Source organism: Drosophila serrata, unplaced genomic scaffold (genome assembly GCF_035046125.1).
Source record: "Drosophila serrata isolate PLE 108 unplaced genomic scaffold, ASM3504612v1 contig_347, whole genome shotgun sequence".
In the NCBI taxonomy this organism is placed as follows: Eukaryota; Metazoa; Arthropoda; class Insecta; order Diptera; family Drosophilidae; genus Drosophila; species Drosophila serrata.
In genome coordinates this window covers 1350241-1373720 of record NW_028257245.1, presented here as the reverse complement: position 1 = coordinate 1373720, position 23480 = coordinate 1350241, and the positions used below count along the sequence as shown (strand labels likewise).

Genomic DNA, 23480 nt, shown 5'->3' with positions numbered 1-23480 from the left:
TACGCAAACTAGTCTCTAAGTTTTGAAGCTATCTGAATGAAATTTTGTAGTTAGTCTTCAATATACTCTCACTCGTATATTTGTCGGATCGGACGACTATATCATGTAGCTGCCATAGGAACAATCGGAACATTTTTCAAAAAAAAAAAATTATAACATTTTTAGTTTCCAACAGAATTTAATCAAATTTGAGATATAGCCACTTTATATAAGTCTTAAATTTTGTGTCAAATTTTATGAAAATCTGACGACTATATCATATAGGTGCCTTACAAACGATGCAAATATGTAAAAGTCAAACTGCAAATATAATATGTATAGGTGAATGAAATGAAAGCAGGTATTACTTATTGTTTTTTAACATAAATATATTGTATGGATTCCTAGTCATCGAAATTCTATCTGCAAGGGTATATAAACATCGACGTGCCGAAGTTAACTTTCTTTCTTGTTTTTAATTAATATTAATGCGTGAAAGAATGTTAGTAGTCACCAGAATAAATAAATTATAATTAAAAAAGTCAATCAGTTGCATATACTTGGATATTTATTAGTTCGATTTTATTTTGTATGTACATTTACAAACTTGTTACAATGCTTAAGGTTTTCACACTGATGAATAAGCGCCTGTGGTTCATTTCCTCGGGTTATCTTGGCAGGACCATCAAGGATGTAGCATAACAAGGTCGCTGAATTAATATATAATATATCGACGCTAGAAATTTATTATAGATAACCTAGATAGTAAAATAATTTTTCTCTATCGATTCAAAGCTTTCTTGAAATATAAACTTAACGTAAATCAGATGTTTCGAATATCAGGCTCTCCTCGCAAATCTCGTTATATATATATATACTCACAGTCCTTACGGCTTTTTAAGTTTAGAGTTTACATAAATATCTCGAATTCGAAATTAATTTTGCAAAACCATACGCAGAGGGACTAAAATATAGGGTTTTAAACTATTCACTTTCTGAAGATCGATTTTTATAGTTATTGCCTGTAGTGTGTTGCCGGAGGCCGGACTCGACTCGCATGGTCGCGATTTTCTTTGGATGACCAGATCGCCAGTCCGGTGCCCTCAACTTTGATAACCTTCGCGCGATCCTTAACAGGCTTACAGCTTAGTTGGGCTATTAATGTGATAATTATGATTATTTGCATTATTAACATAGAAATTTTGGTGCCTCCCGATCCAGATCCCGATCCTCATGGTCCGCCGTGGCGTGGGGAGTGCATCATCACTAGACAAAAGCACTTGGATTGCAGCTAAGCTAGGTACAGTCGCGAGGTGTCTGGCTCCTCCGTCTACTTCAGCGCTTCCTTGGCCCGCTGCTCCCACTCGGCCCGTCTCTGGTGGATGCCCTTGAATTCGCCCACGGTGGCGGATCTCTCGATGGGTTTACTGGGCACTGCAGGAGTTCCCTGTGCAGCGGCTGCTGTGGCTCCTACTGGGCCTGCCACTGGAGATGTTGGCGTAGTTACTGGCGGGTTAGACTGCTTCAGCTGTAGGGAGAACCTCTCGGACACTGGCTTGGTAACGATACCGTTTCCGTTCCCATTATTGTTGATTTGGTTGCTATTGTTGAGACTATTGCGTCCCGTGTTGCTGACCTTGATGGGGGGCAGGTAGTTAACCACTTTTGGCGTCGTCTTCTGCTGATTGTTGTTGTTATTGTTGTTGAGATTTCGGAAATCGGCCACCGAGTTGCGATTGCTGCTGGGGTGATGATGATGAGTCGTCTTTCCGGTCTCCCCTGTGCTCACCTGCGCCTCGTACTTGGGCGCCAGCTTATCCAGCTTCTCCTCGCTATTGGACTGGTTCTCCTTGTCGCTGTCCACGCTCTGATTTCCAGCACCACTACCGCTGGGCGGCAGCTTTTTGGCGGCTCCGGTCGCGGCTGTGGTGACCTGAATGGCCGTTTGTGCCTGAGCTAGTGTCACCACCTCATCGTCCTTCACCTTGAGAGAGCGGCGGGCGAAGACCTTCATCAGCTCGGGCGTGGGATCGTCCTTAGAGGGCGTGGCTGTGTTGCCATTGCAGCTGGCGAAGGACTTCTTGCGCAGCACCACGGGATTGGAGGTGGATGTGGGTGAACCGTTGCCATTGACTTCGTTAATTTCGGGCGAAGTGGGCGTAACAGGGGTAATGGGAATGGCAGGTGTGGCAGGTATCACTGAAGGCGTTGGCGGGGCACTGGTGGCTATGATCTCCGCCTTGCCGATCGACTTTCTGCGCTGCTCCACCAGCACCTTTGGTCTCTCCTCACTGAGGAACAACCTTTTGCGATCTTCCAGCGACAAACGATTGCTCTTCACCACCTCTTTGGGGCTGCCTGCCTGCTCATTGGCATCCTTCGCATCCTTGACATCCTTGGCACTCTTGACCTCCCTGGATGGACCCTTGGCCGCCACTCCATTACTCTTCGGTGTACTGGGTGTGGTCGCGGGAGTGTTCGGGACGGACAATCCCTCATTGCTGCTTCCGTAACTCGACCTCACACTATTGGCACTCACGGATCGCAGCTGCCGGCTAAGGCTGGGTTCCAGACCTTGCCTGACCACCGGAGTTGCTACCTTCTGCAGTTGCTGCTCTACGATCTCGATACCAGAAAGACTCTCTCCGCTGCTTCGCCTGAAGCTGAGGTCATCGCTGCTCTGACTGCGTTCTGTGGACGACGACTTCAGGTTCTTTGCTAGCACCAAGTGATTTGCCTTGTTGTGCAGGCGGGCCTGATCTACGCGATTCAGCTGGATCTTCATGAACTCCGGCTCTCCAGTGGCCTCCACGTTGCTGGAGTTGCGACGACTGCTGGAGCTGGAGCTCTGTGGCTTGGCTGGCGTGGTTGGTGGGCTGTTGGAGAGCTTGGCGGTCTTAGTTAGCGGGCTGGCAGGACTCGGACTGGCTGCAAGGGGAACGGCTATCTTAGTTCCCAAATCCAACAGCTTCGGACGTTGCTTGGGGGAGGGTGCCGCCTCCTGGTGAGGCTTCTCCGGCAACTTTTCTGGCTGCTTCTCCGGCTGCGTCACGTTGCCCGACTTCCTGAGAACACTAACCAGCGGTGACTTTACAATTAAGTCAATGTTCTGCTCTATCTGTGAGATATTCGTGGGTCCCGGACTGCCCACCAATAGCTTGGTGGTTGAGACGGCCCTTTGGGGCGAGCTCTTGGGTCCCGGTGATGGCAGCTGACCCGTGGACTCGGCACGCGCTTGTAGCAACTTGTTGTCATTGATCTCGAAGCCCAGGGAGACGCACTTGGCGCTCGGCGAGATCGGAGAGCAGATGGGGGACTGCGGCGTCTGCTTGTAGTAGGCCGGTACTCGGAAACTTAGCGAGAGATCCGGCAGACTGGGCATGTTGTTGTGCACGGAAGGTGACTCCACACCCTCCTCCTGGTAGTTGCGGAAGCTACGCGCCTTCTCCACTGTTTTGCGCTGCTTCTCCTCGTAGTACAGGGGCGAGGGTTCGTCCGTGCTGGTCTCCAACGAATTGGAGGAGCTGGAGTGCTGGCCCACTGAGTCGGTGGAGCGCGACAGCTTCTGCTGGAAGGCACTCAGGCCCACTATCCGGGGCTTTCGCTCGAAGTGGGTAGAGGTTTCCACCTTGGTCTGCTGCTCCCGCACCAAGGTCGTGGACTGGAAGGTGTCGTTTCCGCGTGAGCTCTTCGAGAGTAGATTGGTCACATCGTTACTGAGTGGGGTCTTCTCCTGCAAACTAGGGACGGCTCCCAGCTCCTTGGGCAGATAACGCTGCCTGGCTGCCGGACCAGATTTTGGCTTTAGGGGCGTCGGCGGATGCGGATGGACGCCGTAGTTGCTGACTATGGCGTTGAGGCCATGTTTGCCCTCGTTGTGGATCTCCCGCTTGATGATCTGCCGCGTCTCCAGAATGTTTTGCTCATGGGAGGTGGCACTGCGCGCCTTATCCGGCAAGGAGACGGGCTCCCGAGCAGCTGCCTCCAAGCAGGAGGTCGAGATCTGCAGCTTCTTGGCCACGCTCTGGCTGGAGTCTGTGTCCTCCACTCCGTCGTTAGCTCTGGCAATAGATCTCTTCGAGTTCCTGTGCATTAAGCGACGCAAGAATCCGCTTTCGCTCTCCCGCTCTCGCTCGTTCGCCAGGAAGTCATCGCAATCCGTGGAGGACTCACCACGAGTCTCCAACACGGCGTTGGGCTTGGTGGTCAAGGCTCTCAGTCCATAGGAGGATGAGCTTGTGGTCACTGTGCTGCTGATAGAGCTCTGCTCGATCGTCTTGGTCCGCTTGGTGGTCACCAAGCTGGCGGGGATCGCCTGTGCCTGAGGCGCCATGGCAGTCAGGGTCTTCGGAGGCAGTGAGCGCGTCTTGCTCTTGAGCTCAGCATCTGTGGGTTTAATGGATTAAATAAGTATTCTTGAGAGTTTGAGAGAGGAGTTCCTACCATGCACAGCTCTCAGTCCAGGACTCATCTTCAGTACATCCTCGTTGGCCTCTGGGATGGAGGTCTATGGCAAGAGTATTAAGTAAGTTTGTATCAAATTTCAAGAGACTCTTTTACTCACCTCCAGAGTCATGCGGTGCTGTCTTGTGGGAACCTTCTTCTTGGCTGGCCTGATGGCCATTTTGTGCCTGGCCGCTGCATGTGACAGCCGGTGCTGTTCCCTGCCCACGGCATCCACATCGTCCTCTTGATGGGATCGAAGTATGTCCGAGCCCATCGAGATGGACGAACTGGTGGAGACCCGTAAGTGGTGCCGGTGGCTGTCCTCCGTGTCCCCCTCAGCACTGTTGACACTCAGCAGGCTGAGGGATGTCACCTCGCTCTGGCTATGTGCTCCATGGGCACCACCACGCGACTGATGGTGGCTTTGGTGACCACCTCCGTGGGCAAGCCGGCTGCTGTTGCCACCGGCCGCCCGTCTCTGCGGCGAGGCCGGACTGCGGGGCAGGCCCAGATCCTCGTCAGAGGCATCGGGTCGGTTGCGTCTCTTACGCAGCACATCCGTGAGTTCCGCCTGGAGTAAGAAGAGGATATAAACAGATTAGGTTATGTTATATAAGATAGGTTTAGTCCATTCAGGCTTGGCTCTAGGATTACCCAGCTTTTCCACCGAAAAACGAAGCGGGCCCTGAGACAACTGCGCCCCAGGCGACTCTCGCCCATGGAGGAGCCGCCCAGCTTCATCTTGAAGGGATTCTGCTTAAAGTCGATCATTTCGAGGGCCTCACAACGCGATCGAGGCTAGAAATGACTGCCAGGATGATGGGCAGGATTAGCTGGGCAACTGTGGCTGAGTCTATTACTGCGATTCCTGATGCCCTACTCTCCCAGACTCTATATTCTTTCTCACAAATTCTTACCGCAAACGAAAGCTGAAAGGGATTGGGCTGCGCCCTCAGAGAACCCGCACTTCCGGCTACCATGGTGCTGATTATGAACTATGAAAATGTGGCTCTATGCACGCGATCTCAGTGATTTCACTTTCCACTCGAGGAATAGTAGTAGCAGCAGCAACAGTAGCAGCAACAGCGTCTGGCGACAACCAAGTGCAATGTGCAACTGAATCTGTTGCAGGGCGGATTCCAAAGCAGATGCATCGAGAGTGAAGTGAAAATGAAAATGAAAATGGGAATGGTAAGGGAAATGGCAAGGCAAATGGCGTCTGCCTTCGATTTTTACCTAAGCAAACACAATTGGCCCCGAAGATCTGTTTATTGTCTGTCCTCAGCCATTGAGTTTCAAGGGTAAGACCCGAATTGAGCCCAAAAACGGCTGTGTTGTGCGTGTCCCAAAAGTAAACAAGCTGAGAAAAACGGAGCAGAATCTCTCATGGTTCTCGGAAAGAAACGAGAGCAGTGTCTGCCAGCCACCCCCTTGTTCCGACGTCGTCCATCTATCAGTGACTGCGGCGCGTGACGTCGCCATCTGTTCCTAGTGGAGCTGGGGCTGGGGCTATTTTTGGGAGCTCATTGCTCGAGGATTAAGTGCCGGGCTGGTTCAGGTTAAAGACCTTCGCGTCCATCAATTCTTGATAAACACTAACTGCAATTGGGAAATCGGGGGCGAGTTCAATGTTCTCCCAGTCGAGGGCCTTAGGAACTTTCTACAGTAAATTACCGATAGTTTGGGTAAATATAGTCGGAGTTAATAGTTATCTATTTCTGTCAGATATTACCTTGGGTTAACTATACATTTCTCCAGCTTAAACTACCCAATTTTTTATGCCATCAATGATGCCTTACATAATCTGAGCCATATGCTTTTTCGGGAAATTTAGCAGCATTCCAAATACCTGGCGAGCAAACTACCTGGCCAAGTCCTGTGACCCTTAACCCATTCTCCGCCTTGTCTACTACCTGCTCCGTTTACTCCGACGCCTCTGCCCACTTCCACCACGAATCGGTGTCGGAAAATCGCAGAGCGGACCGTCACGTTCACTGATTTATTGGCCCAGTTGCGAGTGGGCCAACTGTCGGTGGTCAGTACCAGTGGGTAAATGGTAAGTGGCTCCCAACATGGCCAACATTGATTACCACAGCCTGAGAGTGTGTGTGAGAGGGAGAGAACGGACACAACAGTTGGCCAAGTGGGAGGCACTGACTGCAATATCGCTTTGAATTAAATGCAATTGCATCACTCCGCCGTCCGAGTTGCATTTCAAACAAATGGACGCCATCTGTGTGCTCCGCGGGTAAGTGGGATAAACGGCCTCAAAGTGTGTGCATTTATCCATCGGGAAGCACCGATCGGTTGGTAGGTCAGTAGTGGTTAACGCGATCTGACCCTGACTAATCATTATGGAAATATTTTATGGCGCAATGCAACCTGATCTTAAATGGGGTATAAATCAAGACATCAAAGTTGGCTACTTTTAGAGAGTTTAACTTTTATTAGAATTCAAAGGAATTCTTATAAATTCTTTGCACAAATAGAAAATATTTTATTATATATAATTTTTTCCAGTTTATACCCCCCACGTTTTGTACACAAATCAAATCCATACTCAGTCAACTCGTAAATAAAATAAATATTAAAAAACTTTGCACCCAGATATGCTCTCTATCTATTTACGATAACGAATTGATGGATTTTCCAAATACCAATTTGTAAACAAATAGTTTAAACAGATTTTAAGAAGATACATTATGTTGTGTCGAGGTAATTAGGAGAAGCACACTTCTATTCGAAAAAAGCACTCAGAATAGCTTTCCCTGAGACTGTCACAGGCCATTAAGCCATGAAATACCCAAGGAACCCTTCTCCACACACTCTCACCCAACTAGGTCGCCGCTTCGCTGGTTGCTTCTCTCAGGAGTTAAATCAAGTTAAAGCAAATGGAATCAATTTCTCCTTGTCTGTCACCCAAGAGAGTGACGGAGATGGAGAGTGGCAGGGAAGTGGGCCAGTGGCCAACCGATATGGACATGGCCCGGCTCCAGAATGCGCCCATCGGGCGAAACGTGTGAAGAAATGCAATTAAAATCCTAATGCGGATGCAGTGCACTTTGAGTGCGATCCTAATGGATGCGGAAATCTGCGAGATACGCAAATGCAGGCCGAAATGCAGTGATTGCATAATGAGTGGAGCAAGGAGTGGAGGCCGCTGCCAGACGGGAAGTGTCACAGATCTCATGTTTGGAGCAAACGAATGTAGGCCGAAAATGAAAATTTTCGAGTGTTGGGACCTAGGAAGTGATCACAGACCCCGCTGGGGGACATTCCCCGCCAGAGTTGCTCAATTAGAGAGGAGCGTGTGAATGTTGGACATCGATGACGGGCATGCTCGCTCCCATGGATCGATGCGTGTTACCGTGTTACCATTTGACTCTACCCGCTGCCATTCCAAGTCGTCCGGGACGGGTCTAAGTGTCCTCACCCCACAGAAATTGCTCTCCACTGCATTGTCATTTAGTTTTCCATTACGGCCATTTGTCGTTTAGATGTTTTTCTCTTTCTACTTATCCGCAATTAATTCATCAAACTGGTTGGCCCCGAGATCTTCACATCTGCTGGTAAATATTTATAGACCCAAGAGCTCGTTTCCACGACCTGATCTGGCAGCTCAAAGGAAAATCGTTAAGACTGGACTAGGACTTGGCGGATTAGCAGGGAACACTGGACTTGGAAGATGTCTATTTTGTGGAATGCTACAGGAAGAGAAAAGGGGTTTTGGAATTTTAAGAGGAAAGGCCTGAGTTGAGGTCAACATCCTCGAAGAATAATTTAGCAATTTTTTTATAGATTTTAATATTTAAGAAGGCAAAGAGTATTAATTTATGAACTTAAATTTGTAATTGACTTTCTGCTTATTACCTTTAAAAGGTTCTGAATTATTTATTGGTTGCTTATAAGGGAAAACTCTTTCTTTCTTATGGAATCTGTTAAATAAAAACTTATACATTTTGGGAAAAAAACTCTCAATGAAATATTAAGTTATAAGATATACTTCCGCCTGTTATATCTCAAATATAAAAAATATCAACTTATAACTTAGTAAGCCCCTTGGAATCGCAGTTGTTCATAAATCTCCAGCACAGTTACCCAGTTGAACCGTTAAATTGAAAGTTCGTTAACTTCTTCACTTGGCTAGAGTCCAGGAATCCCGAGGATTGTGGACATAGCGCGGATCAGAGTCGGATTCGGATTCGAAATCGTATGTTATATAGTAAAACCAAGCCTTGTGAACGCCCGAGTTGTCTTCACTGGCTAAAGTCTCGATGCAAACTGATTTAGCGGAAAACTTGCAGGAGTTCAATAGCATAGAAACAGAAAGAAATGCGATTTATTTGCTAACCAGGTTGGCAAATAACCCGGGTGGGAGCTCGCGGAGCAGGAGGAGGCGGCAGCTCCAGGGAGCTGCCTGGCCTGCCAAGTGGAAAAAAGTGGAATAACAAGAAGCAACCAAGCGGCCGCCGCCGCCGTCGACCATCGTCGGCTCATCGGCAACTCGTTTGTCCAGAAACCGAAGAAGCAATAGAAGTAACACAACTCTGGCCAGTAGAAGAAGCCGCAAATTGCCACGCGCGGCAAGAGCTGGAAAATCGGTTGGAAAAGCGGGAGTTTGGACGGGAGTGTGGCGGTGTGCGGGTCTTGCCACGGCTTACTGCAGTTGCTACACGGAGGAAAAAAGCTTTTGGGGAAGTGATCACTTTATATATTTTAATTAAATTTAGTAATCGAATTTAAAGTGCTTCTTCATTTTGAGCTTTGTTTCCTCAGCATACACTTATTTTAAGTATTTGTCAAATCAGTTAAATTATCTTAAAAAATTTAAAGGAACGTGAATTCTTATGGTAGTATCTCTGACTCACTTAGTAACAGAAATACTAATATTTAATATATAATGCATTATCTGACTAAGAAATTTGTAAATATTTTCTTGCGTGTAGTGTCTAACATTGGGTTCGGTTTCAGGTTGCAAAAACGCGTGCGTTGGCAATAGTTTTTCTTTTTCTTTCACTCAAAACTAAAAGAAACGAGAAGAAAAACACCAGAAAAAGACTCAACCAACTTATGCAGTAATGGTGATAATGACGTAGATAATGAAGATTTGTCTATTAGATAACAGCCAAAGCCAGACTACATTTTATTTTCGACTTTCGTTTGGCGTTAAATTAAAGTGCGAGTCAATTGTGTAACATTGAAATGTATTTCAATGTACCAATTAAGACTTGAGAATCTGGTTATTTCGGATAGCCAGAAGATCCCCTTAACCAATCAAGCTTCGATTGTCTCTGGGGTTCAGTCAACTCAATTAATGGATGTTCTCCATCCCAGATAAGGCCAGCTAGCTAATCAAAGTGTTGATAATGTTTTTGTTTTCCTAAAACTCTGGGAACAATTGAAATCTGAGTCAGTGGACTCCATTGGAGATTCGGTCATCAATGGCGCTGCAGAAATGCCAACAAAGGCGCCAATTGAATTTGATTTAAATCAATTTACGAGTAGATTGCTTGCAGCACAAAGTACGGTTCAGGGGAGGGGTCTTTGGTGGATTTCCATCGAATGACCCAAGGGCCCTGAACTTGATTTGAATGAGAAAAAGTGAAAGTAGGAGTGGAAATGGAATTTTACATTTATTTTTAGGTCAAATAGATCTGGTCAAGGGACGCTAAAGAGTTGGGAAACTTCCAAAACTAGATATATGCAGTACTAATTCAATTTGAATGGATTCTCTGGGAGCCAAGTCTAGAGTTGGAGTATTGAACTTTGGGGTTTATATTATCGTTTAAGGTTATTTCAAACTCACCTTCAGTACTATCGATAGACTGCTGGCCGTTGCTGACTCGGAGAAGACACTGTCGTGGGACTGCGACAGAGTCTCCCGAGAGTAATCCCTGAAATAAAACCAGAAATATACATTAACCATTATGATAATCAAAGTCTGTATGGACTCACCCGTCCACATCTAGAAGGCGACCCTCGCTGAGACTCCGCTGGCTGTCGGAGATATCGGCAGCTCCACCGGCCCCCGAACCCGATCCCGATCCGGAAACAGATATGGATCCACCCTCCAGCTCCTGCGAGGAGTCACCTACGCTGCGGAGAAGGCGCTGCTGTATGCGCTGCTCTGCAAAGTAGCTGCTCCTGCTCATGCCGAGGGAGTCGACGGGAAAGACGGCCACTCCACGCTGGGACATGGCTTCCTGCTGGGCTTGGACTGGGGACTGAAACTGGCCTGGATTCTGGTCCAGGCTGTGCTGTGCTGGCGCCTGCTTGCCGGTCCGCTTCTTGCCCAGAAGCACGCTCAGCAACTCATCGCGATGGGAGCCGTAGGACTTCGACTTGGGCAGCGACTGTGTCTGGTAGCTCTGCTCTGGCAGCTGCTGGAGATTCAGGGGGGATCCTGGTGCAGCCGAAGCTCGCAGGTTCTTCTCACTGCTGCTACTGGCCGGTGGCGGTAGGGTATTGCAGGATCCGGGTCCTATACCAATACCGGGGGACGGACTGTCTGCGGATGTGTTGATGGTGCGGCGGCGGAAGATGCGGCGGAGATTACGGAGTGGATGGAAACGGCGACGTTTCTGCTGCTGCTGCTGATTTTGGTCTGAAACAAGACAAGAAGGAAGATGAGAGACGTCCTCTGATTTTACAACATTTTCGGTCTATTTAGTTTATGTATATTATATTTTTGTGGTTTTTTTGTAGAGTTCATACAGGAACTCATGACCTATCTGTGAATTGGAACTGAATATCATACTGTCTGACGTAGCCAGGCATAATGATGTCAACCAGCTTTCCTGTTCGATTGACAGGCGGCATAAATCTACCAGAGGAGGAGGAAAGTCTTCCCAGGGATTAAGTTTTCACACTTCCAAGCTGATTACTCATTTATCAGTCCCTATCTGGGATTATTTTATCATGGAATCTGAGGTCTCCCACTAGATTGTAAATTGCTGTAAAATAATTAATAAATCGTAGACCCGTAAACAAAACCCTTTAGATATAAACAAAAATATCAACAAGTTCTTCAGCGCTTCCGAGGAAGTCAAGTCATATTTCTAGACGCCACTTAACTTCCGCAGTTACTCAGCTGTTGAGCCAATCAATTGTTAATAGAATTTTTCCGTCATTCGGTTACACTTAATAGTAGAGCGATAAGAAGTAAATAATAAATGGGCGAAACCGAAACGAATCGCACCCCAAAACATGACCATAAATAGGCAAAAGCCCGAAGACCCGTGAATGAATGAAAGGCCCAAAGGGGAATGATAGCAAGGCGCGGAGTTCCAGTAAACCCGATTGGACACCACGTGCACACAAGCTTGGAGAACCATTTGACAAGGTCTTAACTTATCTCTGACAGCTACTTGGATTTACACAATTTCTGGGACAAAGAAAATCTGATATTAAGAGTGCAATTGATTATAATTATAAAGTTATATCAAATAGCGGCTTGGTCTTTTGTGGTTATGGCCTTGACGGTCATAGAACTCTATAATGTTTATTCTTCCATCGATGGTCGATAGCACAGAGCAAAAAAATAGAAAAAGAGCGATGGCTGGTAATTCCTTATCGACCACCGAGGAATGTGAAGTACATAAGTAGGTACAAGAAAAGTACAATATCATGTATTATAGCTAAGTGATGGGCAAATACATATTTGTATATAAAACCCAGTAGGGAGATAGGGAAACCTCCTTTCAGATGTAAACTATTGAAGCCAAAGGTCTGGTGATAAACTCTTTGGAAAGTATGGCTCATCCCTGAACTCTTACATCTCTCAAGAGTGACTCATTGTCTCTGTGTGTCATTACCTCAAAATGAAAGTTCAGACACCCGTCTTCTCCGTGGAAAGTGTACATACCTTCCATATACTAATTAGAGAAAAGAACCACAACCAAACGGAAGTACAAGCATTTTCTAAAATAAAATCAAAGAACGCTGCCAAGAAAGCTTCGACCTCTAATCAAAAAGAAAAATAAATAAAAGCGTTGCTCAAATGCCGGTCACGTTTTGGGGCCGCGACACGCGAACGTCGAAAGATACTACAAGATATATAAATGAATACTATATAGCAGACTATATAGTATAACAACACATGGGTAGTCATGGCTACGAGCATTCCCCATTTATGCTTGTTTTGTGATGGCTTGATTTTAATGATTAATTTCACCTGAGTTGGGGCTGGTCACCAGAGCTTACTCATGGAAAAAAAGAAGTACATATAGTATATAAATATTATCCCCGCTAACACGTCATTCTATTTATTGCCTTTTGGGGTCTCGTCTGGCTGTCTGCTGGCTGCTCTCACGAAATTGCTTGGGGACCTTGCTAATGGAATTTTAACCGCCGAAGGGGAGGCAGCCACCCTCGGCAGTGACAATTGTTTATTTATAGAATGCCTAATTGGGTCAGCCATTGCCGCAAGCTGCATTTCTTTAAGCCAGCATGAGAGAGAGTTCTGTGTCCCTAAAAAAAAAATCCTTAATGAAAATCTTCTTCTACGTAATTGAAACGTTTGTGTTTGAGTTTGAGTCTGAGCAGCGATGCTGCCTGTGATTCACTTAATGAGGCAATCCCCACGATTACATCAGCATTGTGCGCGGATACATTATTTCTAATTTATCTAAAGTCTATTAAGCAAGATTTGTTATTACTTCGAGTCCCGTATTGTCTTCTTTTGTGTTCTGTCATCAGTTTGGGTTTCATTTTTCGCGAATGTGTGAGTGAGTGTGGGCGAAATGCTCGTCATTGTCAGTTTTTTTGGCTTGGCTTTGGTAATTCATCAAAACTGATTTGAGTCTTTTCAATTTGGCAACATGATGCCTCCTCGGATTAATCGCACTTACGACTGATCACTAGAGAGGTGAGTTAGATAGATATAAAACTATCGAAGCCATTGGTAGTCGGTATTAAGGAAAGTATTTAGTATTTCGATAGAAATTTATAATAATTATAAATATATGTCAATGAATGTTTCACTTTTTTTAATAACTTATTACCCATAAAAACATTAGTTATTAAAATATAATGATACTTATTTAATACCTAATGCAATTCTGAGTGCTTGACAGCTGTTTGCATTCGATTAATTTCAACATAAGATATCACAAAAATAACCTATCAAAACAATTGTTTATCGGGATTTTCGAAAATATGATTATACCTAAGCAATAAATTAAGACTCTTCACACTTATAAGTAAATATTGAACAATTTTGAAAGCTTATACCCTATAACTACATTAAATATCAAAATATATACCTCCTCATTGGACACCTGATGCAAGTACCCGGCGCGTGGGCTTTCGGAGGTGTTCAAGTGACACCAATTCGCTTTCGATTCTGAATTTGCAATTCCAAAAAGAGGTTTGGCAAGTGGGTTCGTTTATTAATTAATCATTGGCACAAACGTTGGTTGCCCCACACTCTCTCAACATGCAAATTGTGAAAACCAAATGGCAAACTACACAGCTTTTCAGCCGAGTTGCAGTAATTGGAGACCTTTTTCGAGCGGATGTGAGCTCGGCTCGGACTGCTGGCCTATTGGTTTGGGGAAGGTCAAGTGGACCACGCCCACATCCCAGCCAGCAGGCACCAGCTCCCCAGCTCCCAGCTCCCCAGTCTGGCCGTGTGGGCAGCTTATCCGCTTAACAAGTGCTGAGTTCACTTGCGCGGAATAAAAATAGAAAAACACCCAACATGGTGGAGAACCAAGAACCCGAAGGCCCAAAGAGGTAAACAAAGGCACCAAGAATTGCACAATTCTTTGGACAAATAACTCTTACGAGCAAACAGGTCTCACCGGGGCCTTCAAAATAATGTTGGCTTTTGCTGGTTCGTTACGAGTAAGTTGCAGTGTGCTGTACGTCTCGAGAATCGAATGCGATGCCAATGGATTAGCCAAGGTTCGTTGAGTTCGTTGGTCAAAGAGTTCAACATGGCGTATGATTAATTACATCAACACTTAAAGATTATTTTCTTGAAGACTGAAACGTAATTCTATTTCATATAAAAAGTGATGTCAAACACAAATATCGCTTGAGTACTATAAGGGTATTTGTGCCCATATAGATTAGACAAAGTACCGGAATAGCTATAAATAAATGGAGGTATACTAGAGAGCTATCAGTAAGTATCGTCGATTGCAAAAGAACAAGAAACGCAGAAAGTAATCCCACTTGATTAGTATAAAACCTTGTAGTACTTAACATTTGTTTGAATAACGATCTATTACATTTTATTTTATTCACGTTGCTTTCATTTTTAAATATTTCAATCGCAATGTTTTTCTTTAGTGATAGATTTGAAATATATTATTAAAGTGATATAAATACTAGCTTAGTTATCTATGTTAGTATAGCTTGTTAATTAAAAAAGTCAACTTGTTTTCTACAGTGGCTGTGTTAAATGGATAAAGCTAGCTGCTTTTCACACCTGCCTTTGCTATAGCCGCCGTTTCTAAGTTATTTTATATAAGAGATCAGACCCTATCAGTCGCGATCTGTTTGGCAAAAAGCAATGGCAGACGTCCCAATCGCCAGAAGACGTTAACTGCAATCAGTTTGGCGGCGCTTATCAGTCTTTTTGGCCTGGTCGAAAGGCACTACTCTTTTGTGTTCGCACTCCAAATCACAACAACACCCAGCGTCGCACCAAATATTGATTACACAATTCATGGCACTTCAATTAGAGGCGTCTGGCCAATTGCCTCAATTGGGTCTCTCTCCGAAGTCTCCGCCTCATAACGAGGTTTCTTTCAGGCTGATAGAGGTTCGTTCCCCCCAAAATCATGTCACCTTACATAATAATCCCTGCCTTTATGGGTCAAATGTGGATTGGGTTAAGCTTTACATTCATTGGGCGGTTTAATTGGCTCCAACTATGCATGATATCATTGAAAATTCCCCACAAATTCCTTTTTCCCTCAGTTCTAGTCCAAAAAATACACAAAAACAATACAATACTTTTTTATTACCTGTTTAAATACGAGCCGAAAATAGCGGCAGATGTTTTTATTCAACTTTTTATTCAAATTCCAGGAATTGTTTACTCTGCTGATTGTTTTGTTTAAACAAGCTTGTTTCAGTTGGAAGATACAATATGTTGCACATACATATATTGATTGAATTTCAATTCAACTCAACTTCACTGCACACATTACACAACTTGACGAACTCCAAATTGGTTTTTCCTTTTTCCAATATTATTGATTAAACTTTGTTGACTCTTTTGTGTAATTCGGATTCGGGTTGATCGGCACACGCGGCTTCCCAGTGCGACTTCGAGTACGGTTTTCGATTGAGTTTTGCGATTGCAATTGGCGCACAATTCAATTAGTGCAATAACCGGCGTACGCGTTGTGTCTCACCTGCACAGGTGGAGCGGAGCAAACAGAATGAATTGAATCAATGGGACAGCGGCAAACGAAATCGAAAGAAAAAAGCGGAAAAAACACAGTCGGATTCCCGCTCGCGGCAAAACTGAAACTGAAATCTACGAAGCGAAAAAGCCGAAGCGACCCCACAAAAAAGTATATACACAGCGACAGAAAACTGAAACCGAACTGAACCCGGCCAGAGTGTATTGACGGCAACGAGTGGTAGTACGGGTATCGGCTTATTAGCCACCTTGCGTTGCCAAATCGAACTGATTAGCGTTTCTTGGCCCGCTGCAGGTGGCGGTGTGTGATGGCTTAACAGAGCGCTGTTAACCAACTAACAGCAGGCACAGTGGAACACATTAGATCATTTTTATAGGAAAACTTCATAAATTGTAAAAGTGCGTTGAACATATGTAACTCTCTATTTCAAGTTCAGGAATATGCATGTCTTGTTATCACATTAATACCAATTTTTAGTCCTTTTTGCTGCGATGCCAGAACAACGAGTATCTTCCGTCTTTAGATTTGTAGTTTTAGAGCATCAAATCTCATTAGCGAAGTCTTCTGGCCTCGCGTTCAGACTCCAGTAAGGTGAGAATGTCGCCCACGCGCACTGGTCCCTTCACATTGCGAATGATCTGGCGATTCTCCTCGCCAAGGAACTCCACCTTGACCTGGGTACACTGGCCCTGCGAGCCGGTCCGGCCAAGGATCTTAATAACACGTGCCCACACTTGCTTTTGGTCCATGGCTATTCAAAATTTTCTCAAAGTTTCGCAAAGAAAATTCACGCAAAAAGTTTGGTTTATGGGAATAGATATTAAATAACGATATTATATCGATATTATCGATATATCGATGCTGAAATTTGACGCAAAGGCGCTTTGATCAATATTTTCGTTTCATTATTTGGGAATATTTTGCAGGGAATACTTTGTAGATGATTTTAGCGCATGATTTTTTGGTTGACCTAATTTTCTTATTTTTATTATATTTTATTTGTATTATATTATTACGAAAGCTTAATCTCTTCATCATGGATTTAAAATTTGATTTATTATATTTCACTAACCATAATAAATATCCATTATTAATCCCACTGTCCACCCGATCAGACACGAACTGTTTATGCAGCTTTATTCATGTTGAAAGCGAGGTGTTCAGTGTACACTGTACATGGTCCGTTATTGTTGATGGCATTTCTTTGTGGGTGTTGTCATAACAACAATAGTTCAAGCGACCCCAAATGGATAAAGCTTCCTATTCGCATTACCATACCCACTTCCATTTCCATTCCGAAGCCGAATCCCCATTTCCAGTAGAAGGAACACTTGTGGTCGATTTTCGCTATGCATTCGCATGAACCATAGAAAGTCGGGGGCGTTAATTAGCACGTGTAGCTAGTATTACCCACAATTATATAAACATTATCCAGTTATTCAGTTGTCGGTGGCCATATGAGGGCGAGCCCCGCAACAGACAAAGCCCGGTTCACATGTGAACTGTGAGGTAGTAGACCCACGTATACACACTTGTATATGTAGATGGCCCAATCTGAATATGTATTATGCCCAGTTTTATCTTTCGCTCATTGTATCTGCATCTGATGTGGCAGCGGGCAGAGGGGAGGTGGCGCCAACAAACCGAAAGCCAAAAGACCCCCCAACTAATTATGCACCTAACAAATCTAACAAAAAATATAAAAAAGAAACTAAAGCTAAGCAACAAACTCTTCCATTTCCACAAAACCACAGTCGGATAGGGCCCCATTTCTACAGGGTATCCACAATAGTGCGGCTTTGTTGTGGATTTTTGCTCACTTTCCTCAGTATCCACATCTTCCAGCGGGTTCACAGCTCTGCAAACAAAGCTGAAGCTCTTAGTTTCTTAAAGGAAGAGCGCACTATCTCGTTCCATATGATCGATGATGGCCTTAGTAAGGCGAGTGATGTAATCGAATATTCACTTAGTCAAGGCTGTGTGGGAGTTCATTGTACTTGTACTATAATATTTTGCTTTTCTTTCTAATATTAACCAAGGTAATACGATAAATAAGAAGCTTCCTAACACTCTAAAGCTAGAAAGCTTAAACGCCTCTCAATATATTATATGTTAAATATTGAAATTGATATTCAAATGCAAATTTTTTCCTGCAAAAATCCTTAGCTTTACTCTTTATACCAAAAGCTGCTTGAATATAAGTATTTTTTTTCCTCCCCAAAGAGTAACCTTCGGCTCTTTAGAGCCCATAAAGCATCCATAAGCCCAAGGTTAACCCATGCCAAAAGGGGCGAGAATCGCTGCAGTCAACCTTGGGCATGGCAATCAAATCCCCGAATTGCCCAATTCCCCAGCCTTTTGCAATCAGTGAACCTTTCTCCCTGCCCATGTAAGTGTCCTGCGGGATTGTGGCGTTTGATGAACACATGAGGCAGAAAGCTTCTGCCTTATTGGAAGCCATAGCCTGGGAGAATTTCGGGGCCCAGGGCCCCAAGCAATTTCATAATCCCGAATTCCGCACTTGAATGATTTAATATTTGTTGGCCTAACCAGGAGATTCCTTGGCAGGGATATGGGACATGGGTTGTGTGGTTCTCTGTTTGTTTGTTTGTTTGTTTGCTTGGTATTATGATATCAATTAGGTAACTCACCGGCTGTTGGGGTGGACTGGTGGGCATCGTTTCCTGGACTGGAGATGGGAGTGGAGGTTACAGCACCGCCATGCGACCTTCCGCCCTCCGAGGGCAACGACAATGGCCCCTGGCATCCACTGGCATCCAGGTCGGGTTCCAGCGGCGGCGAGTTTTCCCTCACACACGACATCAGGGCGGAAGACATGCTGGAAAGAAACACAAAGGGAAAACTATTTGTAATTGCCTTTAGCAAATATGTGGAATTGGTGCAGAGTCTCCCACTCTTACTCCTCCTCCTAGCCGGCAGAGTGGACTCTTCCGCGATGGCTTCCACCCGGGCAACCTGACCTGACCCATCCCACCCCATCCGTCACCTGCAGTGACACCTCCGCTAATGGACCGCCATTACGTCGGTGTTCTGCGGGAAATTAAATGTCATATTGTCATATTGCATGAGCGAGAAAAGTCAATCCAAAGCTGACAGGAAATTGCAGTGGAAAGTCCCTTAGGGTCGAGGTGTTAAATTTCAATTAGTTCTTGGGGTACATAATGGTTTAAAAGTAAGTTTGCTCCTAATAAATGGACTATTAAATTAATAAAAGAAGAACGGTCATTAATACTTGATTGAAAGAAATATAGAAAAAGTATAAGAATATACTAACAAATGTACATTTGCCTAACTAATATTTATTTATAAATGTAGGCAATATATTCATTCCTATTGCTTATTTATACAAATTCAAGTTTAAAATGATTTCAATCATTTCTGTTTTGATATAGATATCGATTTTCTAGAGATATATTTTAATCTTCCTAAACTTGGTCGTTCCATAATAAAATGTTCTATGCCAGTTTTCTAAATATACAAACTGAAATCAATCAATCAGTTTAGCAAATTAAATCCTAGCTAGCAGCTGATGCCTGATTTATTATGTTATATTTATACCCAATACTCTTAAGCATTCAAATACTATTAATCTTTCAAAATAAATCTATTTGTCATACAGACTAGGATTTCGAAATGAATCACAAATATTTAAATGGCAAGCAGACATGATGCTTTGACCCATCCCATCGTCAGATCATCGGCATCTTGTCAGCCCAGGGCAGTCATCCCACTTGATCAGCCCCAGAGGCCACCACCAATAAATAAATGTCATGGCCCGACCAGAATGCAGAATGCATCTTCCATTTGTGCAGAGAGTTCCCCAGAATCACTTCGATTCGCATCGATTCGAATCTGAATGCGTCTGGCCCAAAGGCATTTCAAGGAAAGCTATTTTCAACTAGGAATTTGCCTCTTTAGCTGAACTCTGTAACCTGCAGCAGTCGTTGGGGATGCTCTGTCTTGGATTTGGATTTGGATTTGGCTTCGGGCTTTGTTTTGGCGCCAGACAACGAATGGGCCGTGAGTAATGGGCACTCGACCGGATGATTCATGCCAAGTTCGGGGATGCCGAACACTCACAGACGTTGTGTGATTTATCTTACATCAGCTGTGTGCGATATGTGGCCAAGGAAGAGATCTTGTAGCATTAATTTTATGATTTACAAGATATAGACATAAAAGGTTCACTAAAATTATGAGGATTAAAGATTTATGTTTTCTATGGTAGGGGAAATTTAAGAAACATTTGAGCTATTTCAATTACAAATAAATTACCATGTTCAAAATCCATTTTCCTCTTGAAATATGGTAAGAATATATTATAATACTAGTGGCTTAAATGTTTGTATACTGATTTAACACTGATAAATAATTCGAAATAATGTTATTAACATATCTTTTTTAAGGCTCGTTATCGTTTACTATAGTTTTTCATTAAATAACTTATTACTTTTTACTAACTTGTTACTTACTTACCTTAAATTTTAATTATTTTGTAAAGGCTGTATTTTATTGCTCTCTATATCATTTCTATTAAAAGGCTCGAAATTCAATTAAATGTACAAATATTTCGGTTTACTACTATAACACTATTTAAAATGAAAAATATTTTTCACAAATTAATTTAAAACTGTAAAGTGTGTGGTTTCTAACTTATTAAAAGTTACTTTTTAGTTTAATCTTTTGACCATGAAATACTAATAAATTAGGAAAGAATAAACTCCTAACTGTATATATACTTTTCAATAAATACTTTCTTAAATGTAAAAAAAAACTAACGAAATTATAACCAATATATAAACCCATAGCTTTACTTTATTCCAACTTCTCTAGCTTGTTTTTAATTTTTCTCTCTCATTTTTCACTGCATATTTTTAGGCTTTTTATCAAATTAAGTAAGTGGATGTGCGTATGTATATATTTTATATTCACTAGTAATTAGTGCATTTTGTGAACGAGGGATTAACGCTCCAAAGAGCCAAGAGTGCGAGCAGGTGGGTTAACCCAGTTAGTGGAGCTGTCCAAATAACGCGCCAAGCTGACATTTGACCCCTTTTTGGGGTAAACAAGCCCCGTACGTGCTGTGCTCGGAGAATTTGATGTGCTAATTAGTGGGGGAGAGCAGCCCCATCTCCCAGCCCCCTTTTGCACTTTTTCGCCCCTCCCTCGAACAAGCAGCGTAAATTGCAGTTTAAGCGTTTTTTGCGCATTGAAATGGAAACTGCAGTGGCGGGGATTCGTGTCGACATTCGTCGTGGGTGCAGTGCAGCAGCGCTGCTGATGGAATCATGAGGAGCTACTGATGATGACGACGCGACGATGGCAATGGAAGCCGCGATGACGATGCCGCTGATTGGAGCAGACAAATGAGCAGCGGCGCAAATGTTCATTTGCCGTTTGGTTAATTAAACCGAATGAGTGCCTCTAGGGGGGCATAAGTGCATACATATCTACATATACATATATATATATATAGGATCGGGAATGGGATGGGGATGAGGATGAAGAGCCGGAGAAGAACAGCTGCCCACTAAGTGCGATTTGGCATTGAACTTGGGGGAATGCCAAGGCAAAATTCATTGAAGCTGCCAATTGAGCTGGACAGGGGATTGGGGCGAATTTTTAGTCGGCAAACTACTATAATTTATGAGTCAACTTTGGGACATATCTGATTAATAACCAGTTCAGTTTTGGCAAGCAAAACAATGAAGTTTTTAAATTAAAATGTTTGGACCTTAATCTTTTTTATAGAATGGATATAAATTGGGAACTAAATACGAGTTCATTCTAATTTAAAGAGCTTTTAAATTAATCACTTTGAACACAAACGTATATTAATTTAAAGTTTACAACAGTTAAAGGACTATTAGTTAAAATAATTGTAACATATTAAATGAAACTTTTTTTTACGATATCAAGAGCAAAAAACTTACCCATTACAACGAAAATGCTTTAAGAAGGAGTTACTTCATAGTCTAAAATGTCTCACTTCTAATAATTTTTTATTACTAAGAATATAAAGTATAAACATAAATAAAAAAACTTTATATTAACGTTTAAGTTCTTTGACAACTTTGTACACTTTGTGTTCTCAAATATCCTAATTGTAAACATTACTCAGAATGTAATTTATTTACTAAAATGCTCATAAACACAGCTACTTTGTGGTCTACAATGATTTATTTTTAAACATTTATCATTACATTTATAATATATATATAATATAAGACATTCAGTTGACTTTTAAGATATTTTTTTAAATAATCTATTTCGAAAATTTCCTTAGTCTTATAAGAATAAGGCTCTTTACAAGACACAATTAAATGATACTTTAAAGATTGAAACTATAGAGCACTTTTCCTTTAAGTTTTAAAATATATACACATTTAAACCTTATTTGAACGACCACTATTCCCACTTAATCTCAGTAATCTCTCATTAATAACACATTAAATTTCCGCATTTGTAATTGATTAACAGCCTGAAAGTATGCCGCACTTAGGGAGGCAGACAACCTCAGCTTTGATTGCTCGGTCGAGAGATTTTTCAACGATTTTCCACTGATTTTCCAACGAAACGCGACCAGAGAGGAGTGGAGGAGGGCAACGAAGGGGAGACTGAGACTTCGTCTGGCACCTGGTAGTGGCGTCACGTCACGCAGCTTCTGCCTCGTATCTCACAGCTCGCAGCTCGCGAAAATCTAACAAATTAACTTTGACTTTCATTTACATTTCGCAGACGAGCACACACTCTGCACAGCTCACTTGGCAAAGTGGGCAAACACACGTTGCAGGGAAAATGGTGGAAAAATATATATATGAAAACGAAACGAAAAGAAAAACAAAGCCTAAGCCAAAGCCACAGCCAAAACAGCAGCTGAAGAGGATGAGGCTGCGGCCACAAACTATAATTATGTGTGTGGCATTTGCATAGGCCCAAACACGGAGCCCGCCGGTTAATTGCACTTGCTCATTACACAAATTTGCCAACTTAATTACGAGGAGCCCCAGCCAGCCAGACAATGGGCCAGGAAACTGGCTAACTGCCCCATGGGCTCTGCCTCGAAGCTCTAACTTGAAACTCAAGCTCAAACTGAAGCTCAACCTCGCAGCAAAGTGTGAAATTCTCGGATGTATCTAAGGCCGTACAGTAAGAGAAAATGGGAGGAATAGCTGTAATAAATTGTATTATTTACATTATTCTTAGAAACGAATCCTATATAAGCCCTCCTAATATTATTTTGTTTAGCCATAAATCAGTAAATTCGAATATTTACAATTTTGTTAAGTGAAAATATCTCAGATTTTAAACCCAATAGTTTAGTTTGTTTTTCTCGCTGTGCATAGCCACTTGTTACCGACACTTCAGCACTATTTTTATTCCCATTCCCAATGGCAAGTCAGTCTCAGGCGTCATTGCAAAACGGCCAAGTGGCATAATGGCCAAGCCAAAGCCAAAGAGCTGGACAAATTGAAAAGGAAAGCAGCAGAGTGCCCCTGACCGGAAAGCTCGTCACAACTCAAGAAAGAAAAGCAAACAAAAGTGCATGCTCATCGGACATTACACGATGCAAAATCGCCATTAAGTTACCTCACTTTACAGTTTATTTGTCATTAGTTTCCATGACCAGGCTTTGACTTTGCACCGTAAATA

General features: G+C 43.2%; 1 protein-coding gene and 1 pseudogene across 3 annotated transcripts in view; both read right to left on the bottom strand.

The window, feature by feature from the left end:
- Window positions 1-529: 529 nt before the first annotated feature.
- Window positions 530-23480, bottom strand: part of LOC110189750 (uncharacterized) — a 42176-nt gene continuing 19225 nt past the window's right edge. Inside the window, exons 2-7 of one of the 2 annotated variants that reach the window (XM_020959958.2) lie at window positions 18458-18645; window positions 10381-11029; window positions 10232-10319; window positions 4544-4996; window positions 4423-4486; window positions 530-4365 (exon numbers count right to left, since the gene is read on the bottom strand). In XM_020959958.2, coding sequence (XP_020815617.2) covers window positions 1310-4365; window positions 4423-4486; window positions 4544-4996; window positions 10232-10319; window positions 10381-11029; window positions 18458-18645 — 4498 coding nt within the window. In that variant the 3' untranslated portion in view covers window positions 530-1309. Of the gene's footprint in view, window positions 4366-4422; window positions 4487-4543; window positions 4997-10231; window positions 10320-10380; window positions 11030-15401; window positions 16075-18457; window positions 18646-23480 lie in introns of those variants that run through there. The other variant, XM_086838313.1, reaches the window with a different exon arrangement.
- Window positions 16206-16707, bottom strand: LOC110189752 (small ribosomal subunit protein eS28 pseudogene; annotated as a pseudogene). Its single transcript, XR_015272881.1, has one exon. The product of XR_015272881.1 is annotated as a small ribosomal subunit protein eS28 pseudogene (transcript).